The following is a 20,774-nucleotide window of genomic DNA, read 5'->3' on the forward strand; positions in this document are numbered from 1 at the left end:
TGTGAGTTTTTATATTTAGAATTGTGCATATTTGAATATACACAATTATAATGTGTAACAGCTCTTTCAAGCTGTTTATTACCTTTTCACTGAAAAAGAGTAAAAAAGAATCTAGATGGGACTTTTGCTTATGGTTAGTTGAAGACTTTTCACCTCCAATCCAAGATGCATCTTCAGTTCAACAACCAAGAAAGTCAAGTTGATTGTTTTTGCTCTTCTTGATTTACTACTGTCTATTGTCTAATGTTATTTTCTAAATTTCTGTGAAGATGGAAATTTCCCCACATGGGGATAAATAAAGGCTTAATGTGTCTTATATTTACCAATTCACTTCTACTGTATGTGTTTTACCAGATCCTGATGTGGATTTGAACCCAGGACTTTCTTATCGTGTTTCTACAGTACCACATGCTTCACAAACATGTACCCGACCTATAAAATATATATAACTGTTTATATTACCTGGTGTGAATGTGGAAGTTGTTAGTGGTTCCTGTGTGTTCAAAGTCATGAATGGCAGCGGCAAAAACCATTGCAAGTATCTCCAGCTCACTTAGCCAGTGCTGCAAGCACACACACACACACACACACGCACACACACACACACACACACACACACACACACACACACACACACACACACACACACACACACACACACACACACACACACACACACACACATAGAGAGAGACTGTTATTTATGCAGCATAGAGACAATGAGACACCGTCTGTCTCTACGTCGTTGGATCACACGCTGTGTGTTACCATTAATCCGGTGTGCAGCATCAGGAAGTGGACAGTCTGTGTGACATCAGCGGCGTGGATCAGGTTGTGGTAGGGGTTCTTGTGTTTACTGTACCCCCCCTCCAGAGCTTCAACAAACTGTACTAGAGCCTGCACTGGAATCTGTAACAAAAACATGTGATGTTTGGACAGAATATCTTTCGTTAAATCCGTGTTTGCTTTTCGGTTTGCCTGTTTCCACATTCCTCCTGTCTGTCAAACATGGTTCCTTGTATATTATTCTATGTTCTAGTCACACTCCTATCTTCCCCAGATTTTTGTGAGAAATCGTGCTTGTTGAAAATTATCTGAGATTTTTTTTTGTTGTTGTTGAAAAGTTCACGGAGTGGAATCAGAAAGGACTGAATCAAACTTTAAATTGTTGATCAGACCTGACACCCTGGTTTCGTAAAGGTAACTGCAAGTTTATTAAACTAGGTACCTCCCACTCATCCCAGTAGTGTTAATCATATGAATTTGTGTGTACCCTGAACCTGTTGATGAGGTCATAGCGGGTCAACAGGTCATACACCAGGAACTTGAGGGCATGGTCTCCTGTGGCCTCGTGGAAGGAAAAGACATCAAATGACCACTGGTCGACTTCCTGAAAAACAACCAGTTGATGACAAGGCGTTATAATCCTCTCAATGAAACCATAAAGTAAAATGTAGAACTGTACAGTAAAATACAACAGACACAGCAGAAAAAGAAAAAAACGAAACAGGATGCTCGAGGGAAAGGCTGGGGACCAGAAGGGTCTTTTCTAGATTGTCTGCTGTTTTTGTCACTCCCTGCCGCCCACCTTGTGTTGGAATTCTGCTGTCATTTTTATGTCTTTCCACGTACAGCATGTCTTAAACTCCCGTATTCCTGGTTTGGATCCCCAATCACTTTCTTTGCGTTTTACTTCAAACCTTCCTCTATCTCTCCTTATTTCCTGTCAGTCTTTCATTTTTGTGTTCTGCACTCCATGTCCTTTATTCCATGTTTTCCTCTTAATTATGATTTCAATATCATCTATCACTCAGCTAATGTTCCCTCTGTGTCTCCTTTTTGTGATTATTACTTACACATATGAGGTTGGGTTTTTGCCCCTTGTTTATTTGTTTATGTTTTGTTGTAATATCTTTGCTGACATCCACATAATATCTTCCAAAAGGCAAAGTGTGTATAGGATCAAAGTAATAAATAAACAAGCCCCATGGGTAATTACTTATTCATTTTTGTTATGGACAAATCTGCAAGTCCTACTCAAAAAAAATCATCAGAATACAATGACTAAATTAAGCCGCATTCAATAATGGGCCATGATCGAATGGCTTATTGAATACTAGTAACCAGGACTAGTACTAGGTGTCACCTAGCGAGTGATTCTTACTTATTGTAACTGCTGTCTGGAATTAAACATTCATTCATTCATTCATTCATTCATTCATTCATTCATTCATTCATTCATTCATTCATTCATCTTCTAACTGCCTTGTTCGCTGTTGCTACCCACTACGCCAACGTGCGGCCCTGGAATTAAGCCTATCCTCTCTATTGTCAGAATATGGTGAAACAAGATGGTTCCAGGTGTGATTCCTTTCTGTGCGGAGTTTGAATGTTCTCCTTGTATCTGCATGGGTTCCCTCTGGTTTCTACAGCTTCCTCTCACCTCCAGAAACAAGCAATTTAGTTCAACTGGTCACACCAACTTATTCGTACATGTGAGTGTATCTGTATGATTTTCATGTGGTCCCACGATTAGCAGGATGACGATGATGTGTCTTGTCCACAAGAAAATAGTCCATTCTGGAGTACTGATAGTGCAGTCAGAACAATTTCTTTTTTTTGTGTGTGGCAAAAGCAGAAATTCCATACGTCCACAGGAAGTGAAAAAAACAACAACTTGTCAGCATCGAAAGTGTTGACAACAATTTTCATTTGAAACCAATTACAGAAAATAATACAATAGATTAAACAAAAGATTTCATTATGCGTTTAAATTATTGTAAATTACATCATTTAAATGTAATTTAATGCTGTTTAAGTGGTTCTGTGGAGCCAATTTGACATAGACAGTGCTGTAACCAATTTAACATACTCAGAAATTGGCAAAATCTGGGACGTGTAGAGTTGTGACAATTTTCTGTTTCATGGCAAAAACATTTTGTGTTTCATTCTCATTCGGTAGTACAGACCGCACTTCGAGTTGATTGGGTGAAATCTAAACTTTGTCAACTCTGGATGTACAAGCCATCCAATGGTTCAATCCCCATCCAGTGCTTTTTGAATATGAATTTGTGCACTCACTGGTTGTGAAAATGTGTCATGTACACTCATGTACATTATATCTGTGTGAATAATGGCTGTGATGTGTCATTGCAGCACGATGATCCTCCTACATACCATAGTGGCTGTTTAGTCTTAAAAAGAAAGTGAGGACTGCATGATGGTCTGAGCCTCATGTGTGACAGATTTTTTTAATTAATTGTCTCCAGCTTTAGAATTGTTATATTATGCATTATGAGATATGTCATATCATTATTCCAAATTGTTATTCCTACTCCTTGAGGACTTGTAGTTCATAAGAATAAGAGTAGTACAGCGTTTATGCATCGCAAGCTATCGTTGAGACGTTTCCATGCACTCTTATTTTTTTAAATTTTAGATTTGCTTATCCTTTCCTTCTATCTATCTATCTATCTATCTATCTATCTATCTATCTATCTATCTATCTATCTATCTATCTATCTATCTATGTTTCTTTCTTATCTTTTTTTCTGCTTCTTCTCTACTTCCTTTAGCCCGTCATAAATCCATTTATTGTTTATATTTTCTTCCCTTCTCCCTCCATGTGTAGAGAAGAAGATGACTTTAGTTTGAATACATACTTTTTAAAATGAATGCAATTATGTAAAATCCTGTTGAGGGAACTGCAGTAATAAAAACATTTTTACTTTCAGAGCTGCCAAAGCTGTGGGAGGGTAGGTCAGTCCAGTCATAGTGGATGTCCTTCTGTACATTCTAATATCACACACACACACACACACACACACACACACACACACACACACACACACACACACACACACACACACACACACACACACACACACACACACACACACACACACACACACACACACACACACACACACACACACACACACACACACACACAAAGAGAGAGAGAAAAAGAGAGAGATCAATAAAAGGGAGTCAAGCACAAATCTCTTGCTTAGATACACACAGCTGTGTATTAGTAAACTCACATTAAGCAGACTTACAGTACATGCTGCAGTTTAATGTCCAGAAAGGAACGTGTATCATAATGTTAAGGGTGGTTTACAAACCAACCTGCAGAACATGGACTGATCCTGGACCATCCTGTTTTTTTCTTACATTGTAATATTAATCAGCTTCCTATTAAGCCTCCTATTTATGATCTCCATCTCTATCTGATTTGCATGCTAAGACCATTAGTCTCCATATATGATCTTATATAATCACTCTAACATCAAGTTGGCAAGTATTTACATACTGTCAATTTATAAGAATTTTATAAGTGTTGCATCTCTAAATGTTTCAACTGAAGACAGAATAACCTGAAAGTGCTACTCAGGTGTCTGAAAATTTCCTCCCATTTAGGATCAACAAGACCATTAGTCAGGTCCATTACTGAAGACAGATGATGACACCTGGATGCTGGGTGCTGAAATGCACTACAATCCTCCCTTGTTCTTAACATAAATTTGGTACAGATATTCTAATAAAATCAATATTCTTAAACTCTCAACCTGATTTTTTTAATTTAAAAAAACCTTTAAAAAAAGGTTAATGAAATGAATGTTGGCGTAGCTTTGTAAAGGAGTTCACCCTATAATATTTCAGATATATTTATGTTTAATTGACAGGATACATAGAACTTTTATTTACCGTTCCACAAATATCCCAGCCTGCACTGCATGGACAATGCTCCTGAATCTTGGCTTCTCTTCTGGACGACGCTTGATCACACCCATCTTTCTGCTGAAGGTACACGCCAGCCAGTCACGGACTTCAGTAGGCACCGACTCCACCTGTAAATCGCTAAGCTCGTCCTCAGTTTCCAAAAGACGCCTTCAGAACGGAGAGAAATGTCTGTCAGTCACAGTTGGGACAAACAGACAGGATTTATTCAGTTATATATGCATCCTGCTGTCCAGTCCTGCCTGGTCTCATCCGTGTAAACAGTATCCAACATGGCAGCAGCAAGCTCCAGGTTCTTGCGAAGTTCCTGCAGATCTATCGTACCATGGTCCATCTGCTCCAGGGCTGCTTTCAGCCTGACACAACACAGACAGAAGGTAAATCTCAGTGCAATCGTATGTCTCATTTAATTCCATCCAATCTATAAGAAGGCTTGTTGCAACGAGAGAGCGGCTTAGTACTGATCAGTAATAGAAAACAATTCGACAATCCCCAGGTTTCTTTTCAGCACCATCTAATTCACCTTCAAAGACAGGGCTTATCTGCAGTGTCCTTGAGACAATAAATGAGTTGGGGATGTAGCATATCTTGGACAGCTTGCTGATTAATGTTGAAAGGCCTATTGAGTAGTTGGTTCAAGTGTTCTTTCCATTATTGTACTATGTCACTCATTTCTGAGAACAAGATGTCATTGACAGATGTGACATGTGCCATAGCACTGGAATTGAGGCCCAATCAGAGCCTTCAAATCAGTACAGAACTTCTTGCTCTTCTTTCTCATCAGCAAACTGTTGCAGATATGCTGCCTTTGCTTCCCACCAGTCGTCCTTCAAAGATCAAACAAAAACTAAACCCAGCTGTCTTCATCACTCCACACCCCAACACGACATAATACTTGTGACATAATCCTGGAGATATATTTGACTGTGCTGCTACTAAATATCATTACATAGTTGTAAGATCATCTTAATAGCTCAGTCAACAAGGAATTGGTTTGGGGATTAGATGGTGGCCAGTTCAAGTCCATTGTAAATACAAGCATTGGACTGTGAAGTGATAGCGGAAGAGGAATCAGTTGAACAAGGAACTGAACCGCTTCCAGGGAGCTATCGAGTGGTTGCCTATCACTCCACCATCTCTCCTTTGTGTGTGTGTGTGTGTGTGTGTGTGTGTGTGTGTGTGTGCACAAGAATTTCCCCACTAAGGATTAATAAGGTGCATTAGATCTAGAAACAATGAACGCTACTTTAATTTATTCACTGTAACTTTTTGCACATTATACAGTACATAACACATGTGACACATTATATCTATTGTGGACAGTTTGACAATTATTTACATAGAACTGACTCTCAAAAGGCATCAATGAATTGTGAGACTACACAAAAGTGACAAACAAGTAGAACGGCAGAAGGATTTATTAAATAGCAACTCAACAAATTCTGAGTGTTGGGTATCAGCAGTTTCCTCCCATTTTTTTGCTTTCCATTCGCTTAGTGTCTCATGTCCGTCATTTCTCCCAGTACATCTGTTTTCGCTGCAGCAGGATGGAGCTATCATTCCTCCAACTCCTCGTCATCTCCATTTATAGATTCTGTACAACAACCCTGCAGGTAATCATCCCATTAAGATTCATCCCTTCAAACAGCATTTAGACAAAGACTGCTCTCTCAAAATTTGTGAGATCATCCATTTTGTTGTTGACCTCGACTGAGGAGGTTGTCAGTGGGTGGAACGGACACTTTGAGGAACTCCTAAATCCAACTACCCCAACTGACCCATCCTCTGTTTCAGAGGCAGAGCTGGAGGATGATGGGGATTCAAATCAATCTTTCTCAGCGAAGTCACCGAGTTGGTTAAGCAACTTCACTGTGGCACAGCCCCAGGTGTTGATATCTGCCCTGAAATGCTGAAGGCTCTGGGTGTTGAGGGGCTGTCATGGATGACACGCCTCTTTAACATTGCGTGGAAGTCTGGGACAGTACCAAAGGAGTGGTAGACGGGTGGTGGTTCCTCTTTCTAAAAAAATGGACCAGAGGGTGTGTGCCAACTACAGGGGCATCCCACTCCTCAGCCTCCCTGGGAAAGTTTACTCCAAGGTGCTGGAAAGGAGGGTCCGGCCGATTGTCGAGCCTCAGATTGAGGAGGAACAATGTGGGTCCCGTCCTGGTCGTGGGACAACGGACCAGCTCTTTACTCCTGCAGGGATCCTAGAGGGGGCTTGGGAGTATGCCCATCCAGTCTACATGTGTTTTGTGAATTTGGAGAAGGCGTACGATCTGGTCCCCAGGGATACACTATGGGAGGTACTGCGGGAGTATGGGGTGAGGGGGCCTCTCCTCAGGGCCATCCAATGTCTGTACGCCAATGGTGAGAGTTGTGTTCGAGTTCTTGGCAGTAAGTCTGACTTGTTCCAAGTGGCTGTTGGCCTTCGCCAGGGCTGGCAAGTCAATTTTATTTGTGATGTTAACGGTCAGGATATCGAGCCGTAGTCGTGGTGAGGAGGCTTTACAGTTTGGTGGCCTGAGGATTTCATCGCTGCTTTTTGCAGATGATGTGGTCCTGTTTGAGTCATCAGCCTGTGACCTGCAGCGCTCACTGGTCCAGTTTACAGGCAAATGTGAAGCAGCGGGAATGAGGATCAGCACCTCCAAATCTGAGGCCATGGTCCTCAGCAGGAAGCCGGTGGACTGCCTTCTCCGAGTGGGGAATGAGGTCGTGCCTCAAGTGGAGGAGTTTAAGTATCTTGGGGTCCTGTTCGGGGGTGTGGGAACAATGGAACATGAGATTGGACGGTGAGTTGGGGCAGCAGGAGCGGTATTGCAGTCGCTTTACCTCACTGTTGTCACAAAGAGGGAGCTAAGCTGAGAGGCACAGCTCTCCATCTACCGTTCAATCTTCGTTCCTACCCTCACCCTCAGTAGTGAAACCATCTCTCTACAAGGTGGGGGGTGTCTTTGTGGTAGAGGTAGATGCATCAGACATTGAGAGGGGACAGTTCTTTCACAATGTTCAGGATTAGATCAAAAGCTCCAATCCTGTGTGTTTGTCTCATGTAAATCATGTAGAGTACCATTATGACAAGGCGAGCTGTATGCTATGAAGAATGGTGCTGAAGGAGCGGTGTCACTGCCCAGGTGGTTCAGAGTTACCATTTCTGATGCGTCTACTTATTGTCTCTGTATAAAGCAGAACACTCATTTTCTTACTGACTGCTTTCACTTCTTCAGATGGGATCCACCCCTACCAGCATAACACAGATGACTCACAGCATTCACTTTGGTTGAGGTATGCACATAGGCAAGATGATCTTGTCTGTCCTGTTGTTAAAATTGGACCATACACAAATAATCATGGAAGTCATCAATGATAACTTATTTAGGGGCAAGAAATTCCATCTGGAAGACTGGAGGGTACTTGTGCTCAGCATTACTCAGCTGACGACTTGTTACTGGACATAAACTCTCAGGGTATTGTTGATTACGTACTGGATCCAATCTGCCACAACTTGCATCAAGGTGTAGTATGTAAACATTGAGTAGTCCCTGAACTCCAGAACATAACCATGGGTAAACGGTGTGAAATCTACTTAAGGGCTGCCGAGCATTCAGAAGTCCAACAGTCTATGAATGGCTTAGACTGATGAAAATAGGTTGTCCTGCCTTTATTTTGACGGTTAGATTTTTAAGAAGACATATAACCTTGTTTAAATGAGGCCATGAAAAAACATGGCCTCATGTTTTTTCATGGCTTTTTTCATGGTTCTTTCACATGGTGTCTTCATCGTTAGACCACTATATATACAGTATATATATAGTGGTCTAACAACTAAGCCTGCCAACTCCTGGAATGAGAAAAACAAATTGGTTCTGCATCGACTGTGCAGCCCACAAACTGGTGAAACACCACTCAAACGTGCTGATCATCAGACTCAGCTCCTGTCGTGACTTAACAGCAGGAGGTGCAGAACCCAGCCCCACATTCCCCTATCTTGGATATGGAGGTCAATCAAATTTTATTTATAAAGCGCTTAATCATGGCAACAGACATTTCAAAGCGCTTTAACAGAAAGAGAATGGCAAATATGGTTATTAGGTTAGGAAATGTGATGTAGGCGCTGAAGTGCGGACGGGCAAGTCAGGCTGCGTTCACCGACTCCTGGGTTGTTGTCTTCCATACATGTTTCCTGTCATCTAGTTGGTTAATTCAAAGAACAATTACAACTGCAAGGATGACTGCATGGTGGCACGGAGGAAGAAAAAGAAGCAGGACCCCCAGGCAATGGATAGATGAGGGGTGATACTGGTGGGATTAAAGGAGCAGGTCCACAGCGGATGAGCGCATGAGGGCTGATGTGAGAGAAGAGGATGCAGAAGACAGGTTTAGATGGAGGCAATTGATTCGCTGTGGTGACCCCTGAAGGGAAAAGCCAAAAGGAAAAGAAGATTGCCATGGTGACTTGATGGAATACTCGACTCATACGCACTGTGGTTCTTTGTCAGTCTGGATACAGTACTGAACAAGAATCTGTGGTTGTTTTTATTCCCCTCTATTAATGATGAATAATAGGCTGTGCTAGCGGAACAAAGTGCCGTCCTGTTTTTATGTAAACCATCTTGCCACGTTAAGTGGTGTTCTCCTAGTTTAGTAGAACGGTATATCTACTGACTTACCTAGTGTGTATTCCTCCTTGGGCAGTCCATACTCTGGACCATTGTGGGCAGTGACATTTCTAAGGTGATGTGCTTGAAGTCAGTGATAAGTGATCATGAATAAAGCCTCTGGGTGCCGGATCCAAGGAGCAGAGGTGGTGGCACAGATTGTCTCACACGGTGTCTCAGGGTCTGCCCTGGGTGTTATGTACATAGCCAGAATAACAACATGTGAAAACTCATGCATCAGGTAGTAGGGCCTGGTGCTAAGAGCTCCAGATCACGGTTTCACAGCGTGGCAACATGTGTTGCTGGAGTCTATCCCAGGTAGTTGCAGGTGAAAGGCAGTTTTGCCTCAGAGCCGTCACCTGTGTATTGAGGAGCCCCATGAAACAGACACTCACACTCACACCTATGGACAATTTAGAGTGACCGATTCACCTAAGTTACATGTTTTTGTTGTTGGGTAGAAGCCGGAAAACTTGGAGAGAACCCATGCAGACATGGGGAGAGCATACCAACTCTATACGGAAAGAAATCAAAACTCTCTCGCTTTGAGGTGACATAACAGAGCCATTGTGCTGCTATATTTAGTTAATGTTTACTGAAACAGCCTACTGTAGGCCTACAGTACCTAGGAAGAATTGATGCTGTTATGAAGAAAAAAAGTGTTATATTGACATTATGATTCGGACATTTTGAGCTACAATTTGGATGGATGTAGTTCCTGAAGACAGAGAAAGAGTGTGTGTGCGAGAGAGAGATGGATATTGTCCACGAGATATTACATATTAGTATGACTCAAATAACACAACAGCTGATATTTAATTGTTGGTTGAGAAAAGCAATGTTTCATTTAATGCTAATTACGCTTTTATTACCGACAACAATTTTTATTTAAAGTTAGCAAATTTTTTTATGGATGAACAATTGCATGAAGAAGGGCCGTATTACAAGAGAGAATTTCTTCATGCCAATATATTGCTTGTTCTAAGGCAGATGGTTTTTTGCGGGTTACGGTGATTTTATACTTGACACATGTAATTTGTATTGTTGTAAAGTTCCTGCTGGCAATGAGACATTTTTCTTTGCTGTGTTTGACTTTTCCATTCTTGAACTTGTTTGGGATACTCAGGACTTTATTCATGAGATGAATCCATCAAACAAAAGAAAAGCTAATGATGATTGAGAAGTGCTCATCAAGCAAGCCTGTCAATGACTTTGATAAACTGACCAAACCATCCAAGTCACATAAATGCTGAATTACTAAAATAAAAACTAAAATAAGATAAATTCAATCATGTTGATCACTTCAGTCAGGATTTTAGCACTTTTCTGCCACCCAATACGTACGGCTATCAAGTGCAGCAAACAGAGCTTGTTTTTTTTTGTTTTGTTTTTTTGCTGTAATGGTACTCATGTTTTACTCATTCAGCAACACAAGCAAATGTCTTCATTTGCAAGACAAGCACTGAAAACAGTTCATTTGCTTGCTACATTTATTAATATACCATAAATAAATCCTCCCTGTAGACAACTGCTGTCTTTATGTTCTGAAGCCATGCAGGGACTTGTCTCTCACAACAAAACTAAAAATGGAATTTTTGTCCAGATGGACAGACGTCTGATGTCAGTGATGACTCCCACAGTATGTTCTCAAATAAAGAAACAAGAGCTGACTGGTGTATAATCTCTAAATTGATTTTTTTTTTTTGTCTTTCATGTTTCTTTCCAGTCGAAATATTGCATTTCAGTTTGAGACTGAAGACATGCATTACAATTTCAAGAAGGCAATGTTTAAATTGAACATGTATGTATGTATGTATGGATGGATATATGGATTTGTTTTGTAATCATACAGTAGATTTAATTACATTATATTTGGACTCTGAAACTGTTTTGCGTTTAGGATAGATAGAATGATTGCTTGAATGTTCCAAAGACAGGAGACTGACGGCAGAGAAAATGAAAAAGAAGAATCATGCTGTTCTCGTTGGCAATCAAACATTCTCCTGATTTGGATGAAATCTGTTTTAGTTGCTATGGTGACAACACATTCAGAAAGACAGACAAATGGTGATAAACTTCAAGGCATTAAACATACTCTTGCAAAAAATAAATGTATATCAAAGTGTGTGTTGTGATGAAAGTCTGACCTCTCGCCATCTGGTCCTTAAACATTTCCTTACATTATATTGACTGACTAAAACATTAAACACCTTACAAGTCAACTTCACTCATGTGATGAAAGAGACATGTAAATAAGTGTCTTGGGGAAACTATGATTCTCACTCAAAGACAGAATCAGAGACTTCTGGGAGCACTTTTAGTTGGTTTCAATCTCAACAACATCTAAATAGAAATACGACTAGCCCTCAACAAATGACCGTCATTGGTTCAGAGAAGTTGTTCGCAAGTTGAATTGTTGAAAAATTGTTATTTATCAAATTTTATTCTATAATCACCATTTGAGGTCATTTAAATGCCATTGCTACTCTAAATGAGAAAGTACTATTCCCTAAGACTTACCAGAAACAATAATACAGGGCGCCCTCGTTCTTTGTGGTTAGTAAGTTCCAGGAACCACATGCGATTAAGGAATCCGTGATTGAGATCAAAATCTATTTATCTTATTATTTACGGTAATTAGATGCTCATGATCCCTCCCCCTACTGATATTAAACCACCTTCTATCTGTATTACCTTGTCCCACACTCTGATAGACTGTTTAAAGCACTTTTGTGTCTCATAAAGGTCTGAGACTGACGGACCGCAGCGCACTTCCGCCAATAGAATGGAGTCACGTACGGTATCACATGACTGCCTACCAAAAATCCACGATGAAGTGGGGTCGCGAGTGTTAATGTGCGAATGCGTGAAGGAGTACTGTATATTCTAAAAAAAAACAGCTCCCTGTGACCCGCGACGGCCGATAAAGCAGTTTGGAGGATGAATGAATGAACTTTGACCCTGCAGTTCCAGCTAGCTGTAGACCCATATCAAATCTCCCATTCATATCTATAATCTAGGAAAAAATCGTAAGTAATCAGTTATGTGAAGGTCCCATATGATATTCTTTAATTAATGTCACACTGCTGCCTTAAACTGCCTTATTATATACTTTAAAATACTTCTCCTCACTTATAAAAGCCCCTTAAGGCCAGGCACTAACCTATCTGAAAGATTTTTAGTTCTATACAATCCATCCAGAACTCTACACACTACTCAAACGTTTATGAACCAGGAAGCCACACTGCAGGCTTCCTGGAGGCTACAATCTACAAAAGTAGGACAGGAGCTGGAGCTAGAGCCTTCAGCTTTCAAGCCCATCTGATATGGAACCACCTCCCTACCTCGATATGGAAGGCAGACACCCTCTCATTATTTAAGAGTAGGCTTAAAACATTCCTTTTTGATGACGCTTAATGTTAGGGTGGCTCAAGGCGCTCTTAGTTGTGCTGCAGTAGTCCTACACTGTTACTCCTGCTCCTCTCTGACCTTTTTGTCTCCATATCTTCTCTCCTAACGCCCAGCAATTACATGTTACTGACTCATCTTCTTCCCCAGAATCTTTGTGCTCCATGTTTCCCAGGTTTTCCCAGGTCTGTCCTGCAGTGTCCCGGCCCCTGCGACTGCCATCATCATCGATAGGTTCGTCATTATTGACCACTTGTCCATTCTCTGTGATCAGGCTCCCTTTTGTCTTCAGCATCATTGCTTTTACCCGTCCCCTTTGGTGCGGCTCGTCTCCTAACCTCAGTGTCATCCTGCTCCCCTCCTACCTCAGAGTTAATTTTACCTCAAGAATGTAGTGCATCCCAAGGATGCGCTCCAAAAAAATCTGTGCATCCCAACATGACAGTTATGTATCCCAAAAGTAAAAACAGAATATTTGGTAGAAGCGTACGGAAATATTGAGTTTTGCCAATAGCACAATATAAAAACTAAACAAAGTGTTTATTTGAATGTTTTTATTAATAATATTAATTAATAAAAGAGCTAATTTATATATTAGTTTTATAAAAATGTTAAAGTCTGGTAGTCTTTTAAAAAACAGTTTTAGAAATAAAGAAAGATGCAATACAATTTTTTTTTCACTTTTGCTTTTCAATCAATAGTTTTCTTTGCCTTCAATTCATATACTGTATTCTCCTGTGGACACTGCACCAAGGGGACAGAACCTTTTCCACACATGTTACTGACAAATATTACTACAGATATTATTTCAGTAATATCCAGCGTCCTTCCGTCCTCTTTCATCATCACACATTTATCCATGCAGCTGTGATAGTGTTTGCGATATAGCTACATAGATGGTTTAATATATCGGACAATCAGATAACTTCTCTCTTTCTGTCCCCAAGTACTCAACACTCAATTAACATGTGAAACCCGCAGTGAGAACGCCCACATAGACATTGAGAGTTATGCTTCCTCAGTCATGGACTACCTCATTTTCCACACTATAAGGCGCACTTAAAAACCTTTTGCGATTCCATTGGCACCCATACCACTGCACTGAAAAACCAAGTGAAGCAAATGAATTTGGCGCTTGCCATCATTCCGGGAGGATTAACAAAAGAAATCAAACAGCTGGACGTTGATGTAAACAGAGGGCGTTCAAAGTAAAGTTGCAAGCGTTGTGTAGCAATGGATGAGAGACGGAAAACACACCTTTACCAAGACTAGGAGGCAGCGCCGGGCGAGTTACACCACCACACGTGAATGAATTGTGAATGTCTGGGACAAGGCATCTGCTTTCACTGTTGTTCGAGCTTTTGCAAAAGCCAGCATCATTGCTGAGCAGCCACCCGACAACGAGACTGAGTCTGACAATGACGAGAGGGAACCTGGAATGTTTGATGGCAAAATTACTCAGGTGTTTAATTCAGATACCGAATTAAACACCTGGGTAATAAATGCGTAGCAGATTAAATCTCAAACAAACTCACTGCTTTGCTTTTGTTAACTTGTTAAAGTGTGTGTCCAATAACACAGTGCGCCTTATGGATGAATTAAGTACAGATATAGACCCCATAATTGAGACTGTGCCTTATAAGCAGACTTGGTAAGCAGACTTCATAACACAAAGTTTGCTTTCAAATATAGATCTGTTGAGCTGGTCAATTGACAGAATTTTTTCCATCAGACCTGCCGGAACTCGTGAGTGCCAAGGCCCAGATGGGACTTTCATGGCTGGCTACATGCTAAACAGCTGGGATATATTCAAAACTATGTGTCTGGCCCCAGTGGATGTGGAAGACGTCAAGGATGTGTATATCTTCGCCTCCATAACAATCGGGATTACAGCACTGGGGTTTGGAGTTTTCATGCTGCATCGCAAGCAGAGAAAAATGGCAATGCAACTGAGCAAGCACAAGAGGATTTCGACAGAGCTGTGGAGGCAACTGCCAGGGTGCATGCTGCTAGCAAGGAGGCCATGGCTCTGATGCTCAATGATGCCACAGCCAGGATGAGTGACCAGCAGGAAGATGCCAATGCTCAGTTCAAGGATGACATCACCCAAAAGCTGGAGAGATTGGGAAAACGTATGGGAGCGACAGCCAGAACCCGTGATGCTGACTAGGAGTTCTGGAAGGCACAGAATTCAACATCATCTCAGCCACACAAAACACACAAAAAAAGAAGTTCAATCAGCACTGAAACCACAAAATTGCCCAGAAACGACCACTCCCAAGGGACTACTAAAAGAACATTTGGTCTCTTCTCAAGAACTGATAAAGACGATGCAAAGATGCATGCCCATTGGACTGAATGGACGATTTAAAACAACAATGCATCAAAATAATTCAAATGTGACATGCAATGTATGAATTTGGTTGACAATGCGTTACAATGAGAGAGTTGATGAACTTTACAAGCCAATGGCTTCTACCCGTCAACCCCTGTTTTCTTTTCGGATGTTGTTGTTGACGTTTACATACTGATGAAGGTGACGTCTGCTGTAATAATATGTCTGGAAAGAAAAAAACAAACTGAAAAAATAAATGAAATAATCCGGTGTGTCCTATGGTCTGTAAAATACGATACATTTCCGATGCTGCAGATGGCATTGCCACCCAAAAACAGACCAGGATGTACCATAATCAGAAGCCATTGATGAGCAGGGATGTCCTTCTACTACTGCAGGCCTACAACAGTGCCTTCATATCAGGAGATGCACAAACCTACGGTACAGCCAGGGCTGACCTGAAATGGGGCATTGGGAAAGCGAGGCACATCTACAAGCTGAAGGCCTTGAAGGCTGATGTCCAATTTGAGAGGGACAACCAGGTACCAGCAATAAAGGCAGGGCTGACTATGAAACACCAACCCCACCCCTTTTCCCTACTGATGTAGAAGCAGTGCTGAGCAACATCAACCCACATAAGGACCTGATAGCATCCCTGGATGTGTGTTCAGAGCATGTGCTGGGGAGCTGGTAGGGTTCCTGATGGACTTCTTCAACCATGCTGTTGTTCCAACCCGTTTCAAATCCACCTCCACCCTGCCAGTACGATAATGCTCTACTCCACCATTCCTCAACAACTACCGTTCTGTGGCGCTCACCCCCATCATCACAAAATGCAAAGAGTAGCTGGTTTTGGCAAAAATCTAATCCTGTCTGTACCCCACCCTGGACCCCGCATCAGCAGTTTGACAGTAGAGCTTGCAACCAGCTTTAAATTCCAAGGGATTCACATTTCACCTGGATGACTAACTGCTCCACCCTGTCCAGAAAGCTTACTAGGACTCTGAAGAAAAACCATCTCTCTTCATGTCCTTGTGAACTTCTGCCACTGCACCATTGAGAGCATACTAACCAACTTTATTACAGTCTGGTACAGGAAGTACTCGTTCTCAGACTGAGCATCAGAATGGGGAAGAAAGGTGATTTAAGTGACTTTAAGTGACTTTGAACATGGCATGGTTGTTGGTGCCGGATGGGCTGGTCTGGGCATTTCAGAAACTGCAAATCTACTGGGATTTTCATGCACAACCAACTCTAGGGTAAATACAGAGTAGTCTGCTTACCATGCTGCTTGAAGTCTGCTTACCACTCACTAGTCTGAGCCTAGAAACAAAAACATGCTGTACACTTCTGCATCCACAACTCTGACCCTAAAACCCAACTCTAACCCTAACCCTGAACCTGACCCTAACCTTAGGCCCCGTCCACACGATGACAGATTTTTTGAAAACGCAACTTTTTTGTTGAGTTTACGCCTTCCGTCCACACGACAACGCAGATACCAGGAACGAAAACGCAACTTTAAAAAAAAAAAAACGCTGGGTCTGCGTTGTCGTGTGGACGGTGCTTTTTAAAAACGCTGACATCTTGCCTGCGACGAAAACCTCTGTGACGTCATATTTATGGGCCTGTGTGTTGTGACGACAAAAGACGGAGGATTCCTATTGGATAAAATTTGACTCAATACTGTCACCACATGTTTTGGCATGCTTATAGCTGTCTTCAAAAACACACTGGTACGTTTACGTGTGGACGAGAATCGTTTTCGATGCGTTTTCAAAAAATCTGTCATCGTGTGGACGGGGCCTTAATCTTAACCTTACTAAAATGTAATCCAGCTGGCATTTTCTAATATGCTGTGGTCTTGGCAACTCCATCTCTTTCGAAGATGCTTCTAGAAGCGTATTAGCTGGTAAAAACATTGTTGTCAGTCGGATGCTCTGCAATGTTCACCATTTCTATTGGTGAGCTTGTGAAACCAGTACAGTATAAGTGTCATCTGTACCTGCATCGAGGGTGTATTGGGTTATTAAAATATAGAAGAGGTTGTGATCAGGGGAACTGCACTACAATATGCTGTCACAAAACTTAATTACGATCTCATCAGATAAATTTGTGGGAGAATAAGTGAGTATAACTGTTGTTGCAGGGTTACCAGAAAATACAGGTAGAAAACATTTGTGGAGTGTAAGATGATGAATTACAAACGGCATTCTTTACAACTTGAGCTCCATTTCTCCATGATGATGAGCTAACAAGGTAACTTGAAAGTGGTGGATGATGCTGTCCTTGCCGACACTCAGGATTCTAATATTGCACCAGCTAGTGCAAGACCACCGTCAACTGCCCCAGCTACCCACAATAGAAGTTAAGGATTTGGACGTGTTTTCTTCACAAACCTCAATGTGTGCAATATGTTTGCTGACTTTCTAGGATATCTTCTGACCTTTCACAGTTCCTGCTATTTATTATTGTGGGTGTCATGCCACCCACTTTACTAGACAGGTGCTAGTAGGATATGGTTAAGTTGCTAACCCCCCATCCATGCAACAGGTTGTGATAGGTTACGGGGCACCAGTAGCATAGCAAGCCCTGACCTGTCCTGCTGATGTATATGGGTCTCGCATATTACTAAATACCAGACATGTTCTCCCAAACAAAGTACTTGTCATATCTGGGAGCTTTACTTTTTAATTTAATTTTCATAGTTGTAGAATCACTGGAAAGGGTGGGGCCAACAATGCATCATCTGATCTGAACTTTTTCATAGAATATTGTGTGTGTGTGTGTGTGTGTGTGTGTGTGTGTGTGTGTGTGTGTGTGTGTGTGTGTGTGTGTGTGTGTGTGTGTGTGTGTGTGTGTGTGTGTGTGTGTGTGTGTGCGTGCCTTTGTGTGCATGAGTCTTACCGTTGGGATGTACTTTTATATTTCTGCCTGTAATGCAAAACAGAAACAAAACAGTTAAATTATTTCAGAATGCATTCAGAATGCTTAATATGCAAACTTTTTATACCCACAGGATAAATTTGGAAACTGCGAAAGAGTTCAAAGAAGACTTTAACTGCAACTGTTCAATAAAAGTAACTCCTATTTGTAATTTGTCCCCTGGCTGTGGACAAATGTGGATTGTTTTAGTCGTAGCCAGAAGCAAAAACTTCAACATCCAGATCTATACCCCAAACATAACTGCATTGTTGCTATCTGCTGTTTTCTGGGTTTTAACAGGAAATTTTATTCGATCGTTATTAAAATCTATTCCACATGTTATTCTGTAAACCTGGAGAGACAATACAATTTGATTGACACACAAAAGCAGTGAAGTAGTATTGACTCCATATGTTGAAAGATAACATGACATTTCTGTGCGTTCTCAGGCTACATAGTAGGCAGAGCAAATAACATTACAAACCTTATCCCACTGCTTAAAAGGAACCAGTTGTTTTAATAGATTTATTTGATTTATTTGGCCCAAGCACAAAGGGTGACCAGAGCTCTGTTATTTAAGGATATTATTATTATAGGATAGTATTATTATTATTATTATTATTATTATTATTATTAGGATTTTAATAATTATCATTGCTATTGTTTTTGTTGTTGTTATTATTAGGGCCTAAATATAAAATAGTATACACACTATCAATATTTACCATAGGCAGTTTGCACTTGCCACAAAACAGGAAGTTAATACATCTTTGCTGTCCATGATCCAAATTTTACCAGACTTCACAGGTTGGACACACCTCTAAGACATATTTATGTCAAAAATCATCACGGTAATGTCATAGTGTCATCTGTTGAAACAAAATACTGCATTTTATAATTTCATTCACACAGGTTTAAGAAAGTCTTGTTACAATTATCTGCTAATGATGACTGGAATGCAGCTTTGTGGTGAAGAACGATCTTTCTGTATGAAACAGAATGTCTTGTCAATCCTCTAATATTTAACAGACTTGTCTTAAAAAGACTCCCACCCTGACAACATTTACATGCTTGCAGTAGTTAAAGTGATAGCACCACCTGCTGGTAACACAAAACACATGTTGAGTGACATGTTACCATCCATTTTCCATTTACCGATTTTATCCGCTGTTGCAGGTTCACAGGGAGCTGGAGCCAATCCCAGCTGGCTTAGGCCGTGAGGCAGGGAAAACTCTGGGCGCGACGCCAGTGCACCGCAGAGCCACACAGAAACACCACATCACTGTGACACCCCAGTCATGCCACATAATATTTTAATCATATAACCAGCTAAGGTCTGTGCTTGCATAATCCTGAGCCTGAGCAGCACTACATGCATGTACACTTTAACTGACAAAAAACAAAGCTAATGTCTTAACTTGTGTTTGATGTTTGATTTGTCTTCGCTCACTTGATCCTTGATTGATGGAGTTCTGTGGGTTTAATAACCTGACAAAAGAATTAATGCTATAATAAAGCAACAAGCAAACATGTTTTCTAATGTTTGTAACTTGGATGAGTAATAAATTCAGTTATTTAACATGTAGGATTAGTTACATTAATGTTACATTACACTGAGTTACATTTTAGTTACATTCATTAGTTACGTCTGCCCCTTTGAGGACAGCCGTTATGCTGATTTTCAGGTCATGTGACAGCTGTTTTGAGGCTCCCATGTTGCCATTTTTCAGAGAGGATGCAAAGAGGAGAGCATCCTGCCATTGGCCGACTTAAATAACCCTTTCTCTTGATTGCCTTTCACCTACGTATGCAGGTCAAAGGTCAATGCCCTTACCAAACAAATTTTGTGTTCCAATAATTAGTGCTGAAGGTATGCAAATCACTATTACACATCACTATTATGCACCTGCCTACTGTTATTTAAATAATTATTGCACACTTTCTTTATATCCTACAGACTTTATTTCACTTCTCAAATATCACTATGTTTGTCTGCTATATGATGTGTGTGTGTGTGTGTGTGTGTGTGTGTGTGTGTGTGTGTGTGTGTGTGTGTGTGTGTGTGTGCGTGTGTGAGTGTGTGTGCGTGTGTGTGCGTGTGTGTGCGGATGTGTGCGGGTGTGTGTGTGGAGCGAGGGTGTAATTGCACCGCCCCTTATTTCTTACTTATTTGAATTTTTAAAAGCTGAAACCTGGATCTTGGGATCATGTATTTGTCTTTGTTCATGTTTATGTACTTTTGTTTTTAGAGTTTTTTATTACCTGCTGCATTACAAATTTCCCAGTTTGGGACATGTAAATGAGCTTAAACTTGAACTTGATTTCCTGGTATGCTGGATGACATTTCTAGCTGAAATTATTAGGCACTTTCGCATTGTTGAAAAGTACAAATTTGGGATCTCCTCCATAAAAATGACTGGATTTATTTTGTATAAAATCTAGAATAATTTGAAAGCAAAAAAAGATATGAAATACTAACTGAAATCCATAGCCATCATGTCCTTAATTTTTTGCTGAAGTTGTACTTCCAACATGTAAGAAGAAGATGAAAGAAGCAGAAGAAGAAAAACTAGAATAAGAAGAAGAAAAAGAAAAGAGTTTTAGGGGGTTCCTGGAGGACGTTCTTCCAGGTGTCCTACCCTAATAGTTCTGTTGAACCATTTCAACAACAAACATCCTTAAATAAATTAAATTCTTTTGAACAT

At 40.8% G+C, this 20,774-nt stretch overlaps 1 protein-coding gene across 1 annotated transcript in view; it reads right to left on the bottom strand.

Annotated features, from left to right (window-relative positions):
- pde1a (phosphodiesterase 1A, calmodulin-dependent) overlaps positions 1–20,774 on the bottom strand; it is a 35,118-nt gene that overhangs the window by 13,077 nt on the left and 1,267 nt on the right. The window contains exons 2-8 of the mRNA XM_068329060.1: positions 18,052–18,078; positions 4,983–5,096; positions 4,708–4,890; positions 3,729–3,795; positions 1,274–1,390; positions 769–909; positions 463–563 (exon numbers count right to left, since the gene is read on the bottom strand). Coding sequence (XP_068185161.1) covers positions 463–563; positions 769–909; positions 1,274–1,390; positions 3,729–3,795; positions 4,708–4,890; positions 4,983–5,096; positions 18,052–18,078 — 750 coding nt within the window. The remainder of the gene's footprint in view (positions 1–462; positions 564–768; positions 910–1,273; positions 1,391–3,728; positions 3,796–4,707; positions 4,891–4,982; positions 5,097–18,051; positions 18,079–20,774) is intronic.

This window comes from Antennarius striatus, chromosome 12, assembly GCF_040054535.1.
Source record: "Antennarius striatus isolate MH-2024 chromosome 12, ASM4005453v1, whole genome shotgun sequence".
NCBI lineage: Eukaryota > Metazoa > Chordata > Actinopteri > Lophiiformes > Antennariidae > Antennarius > Antennarius striatus.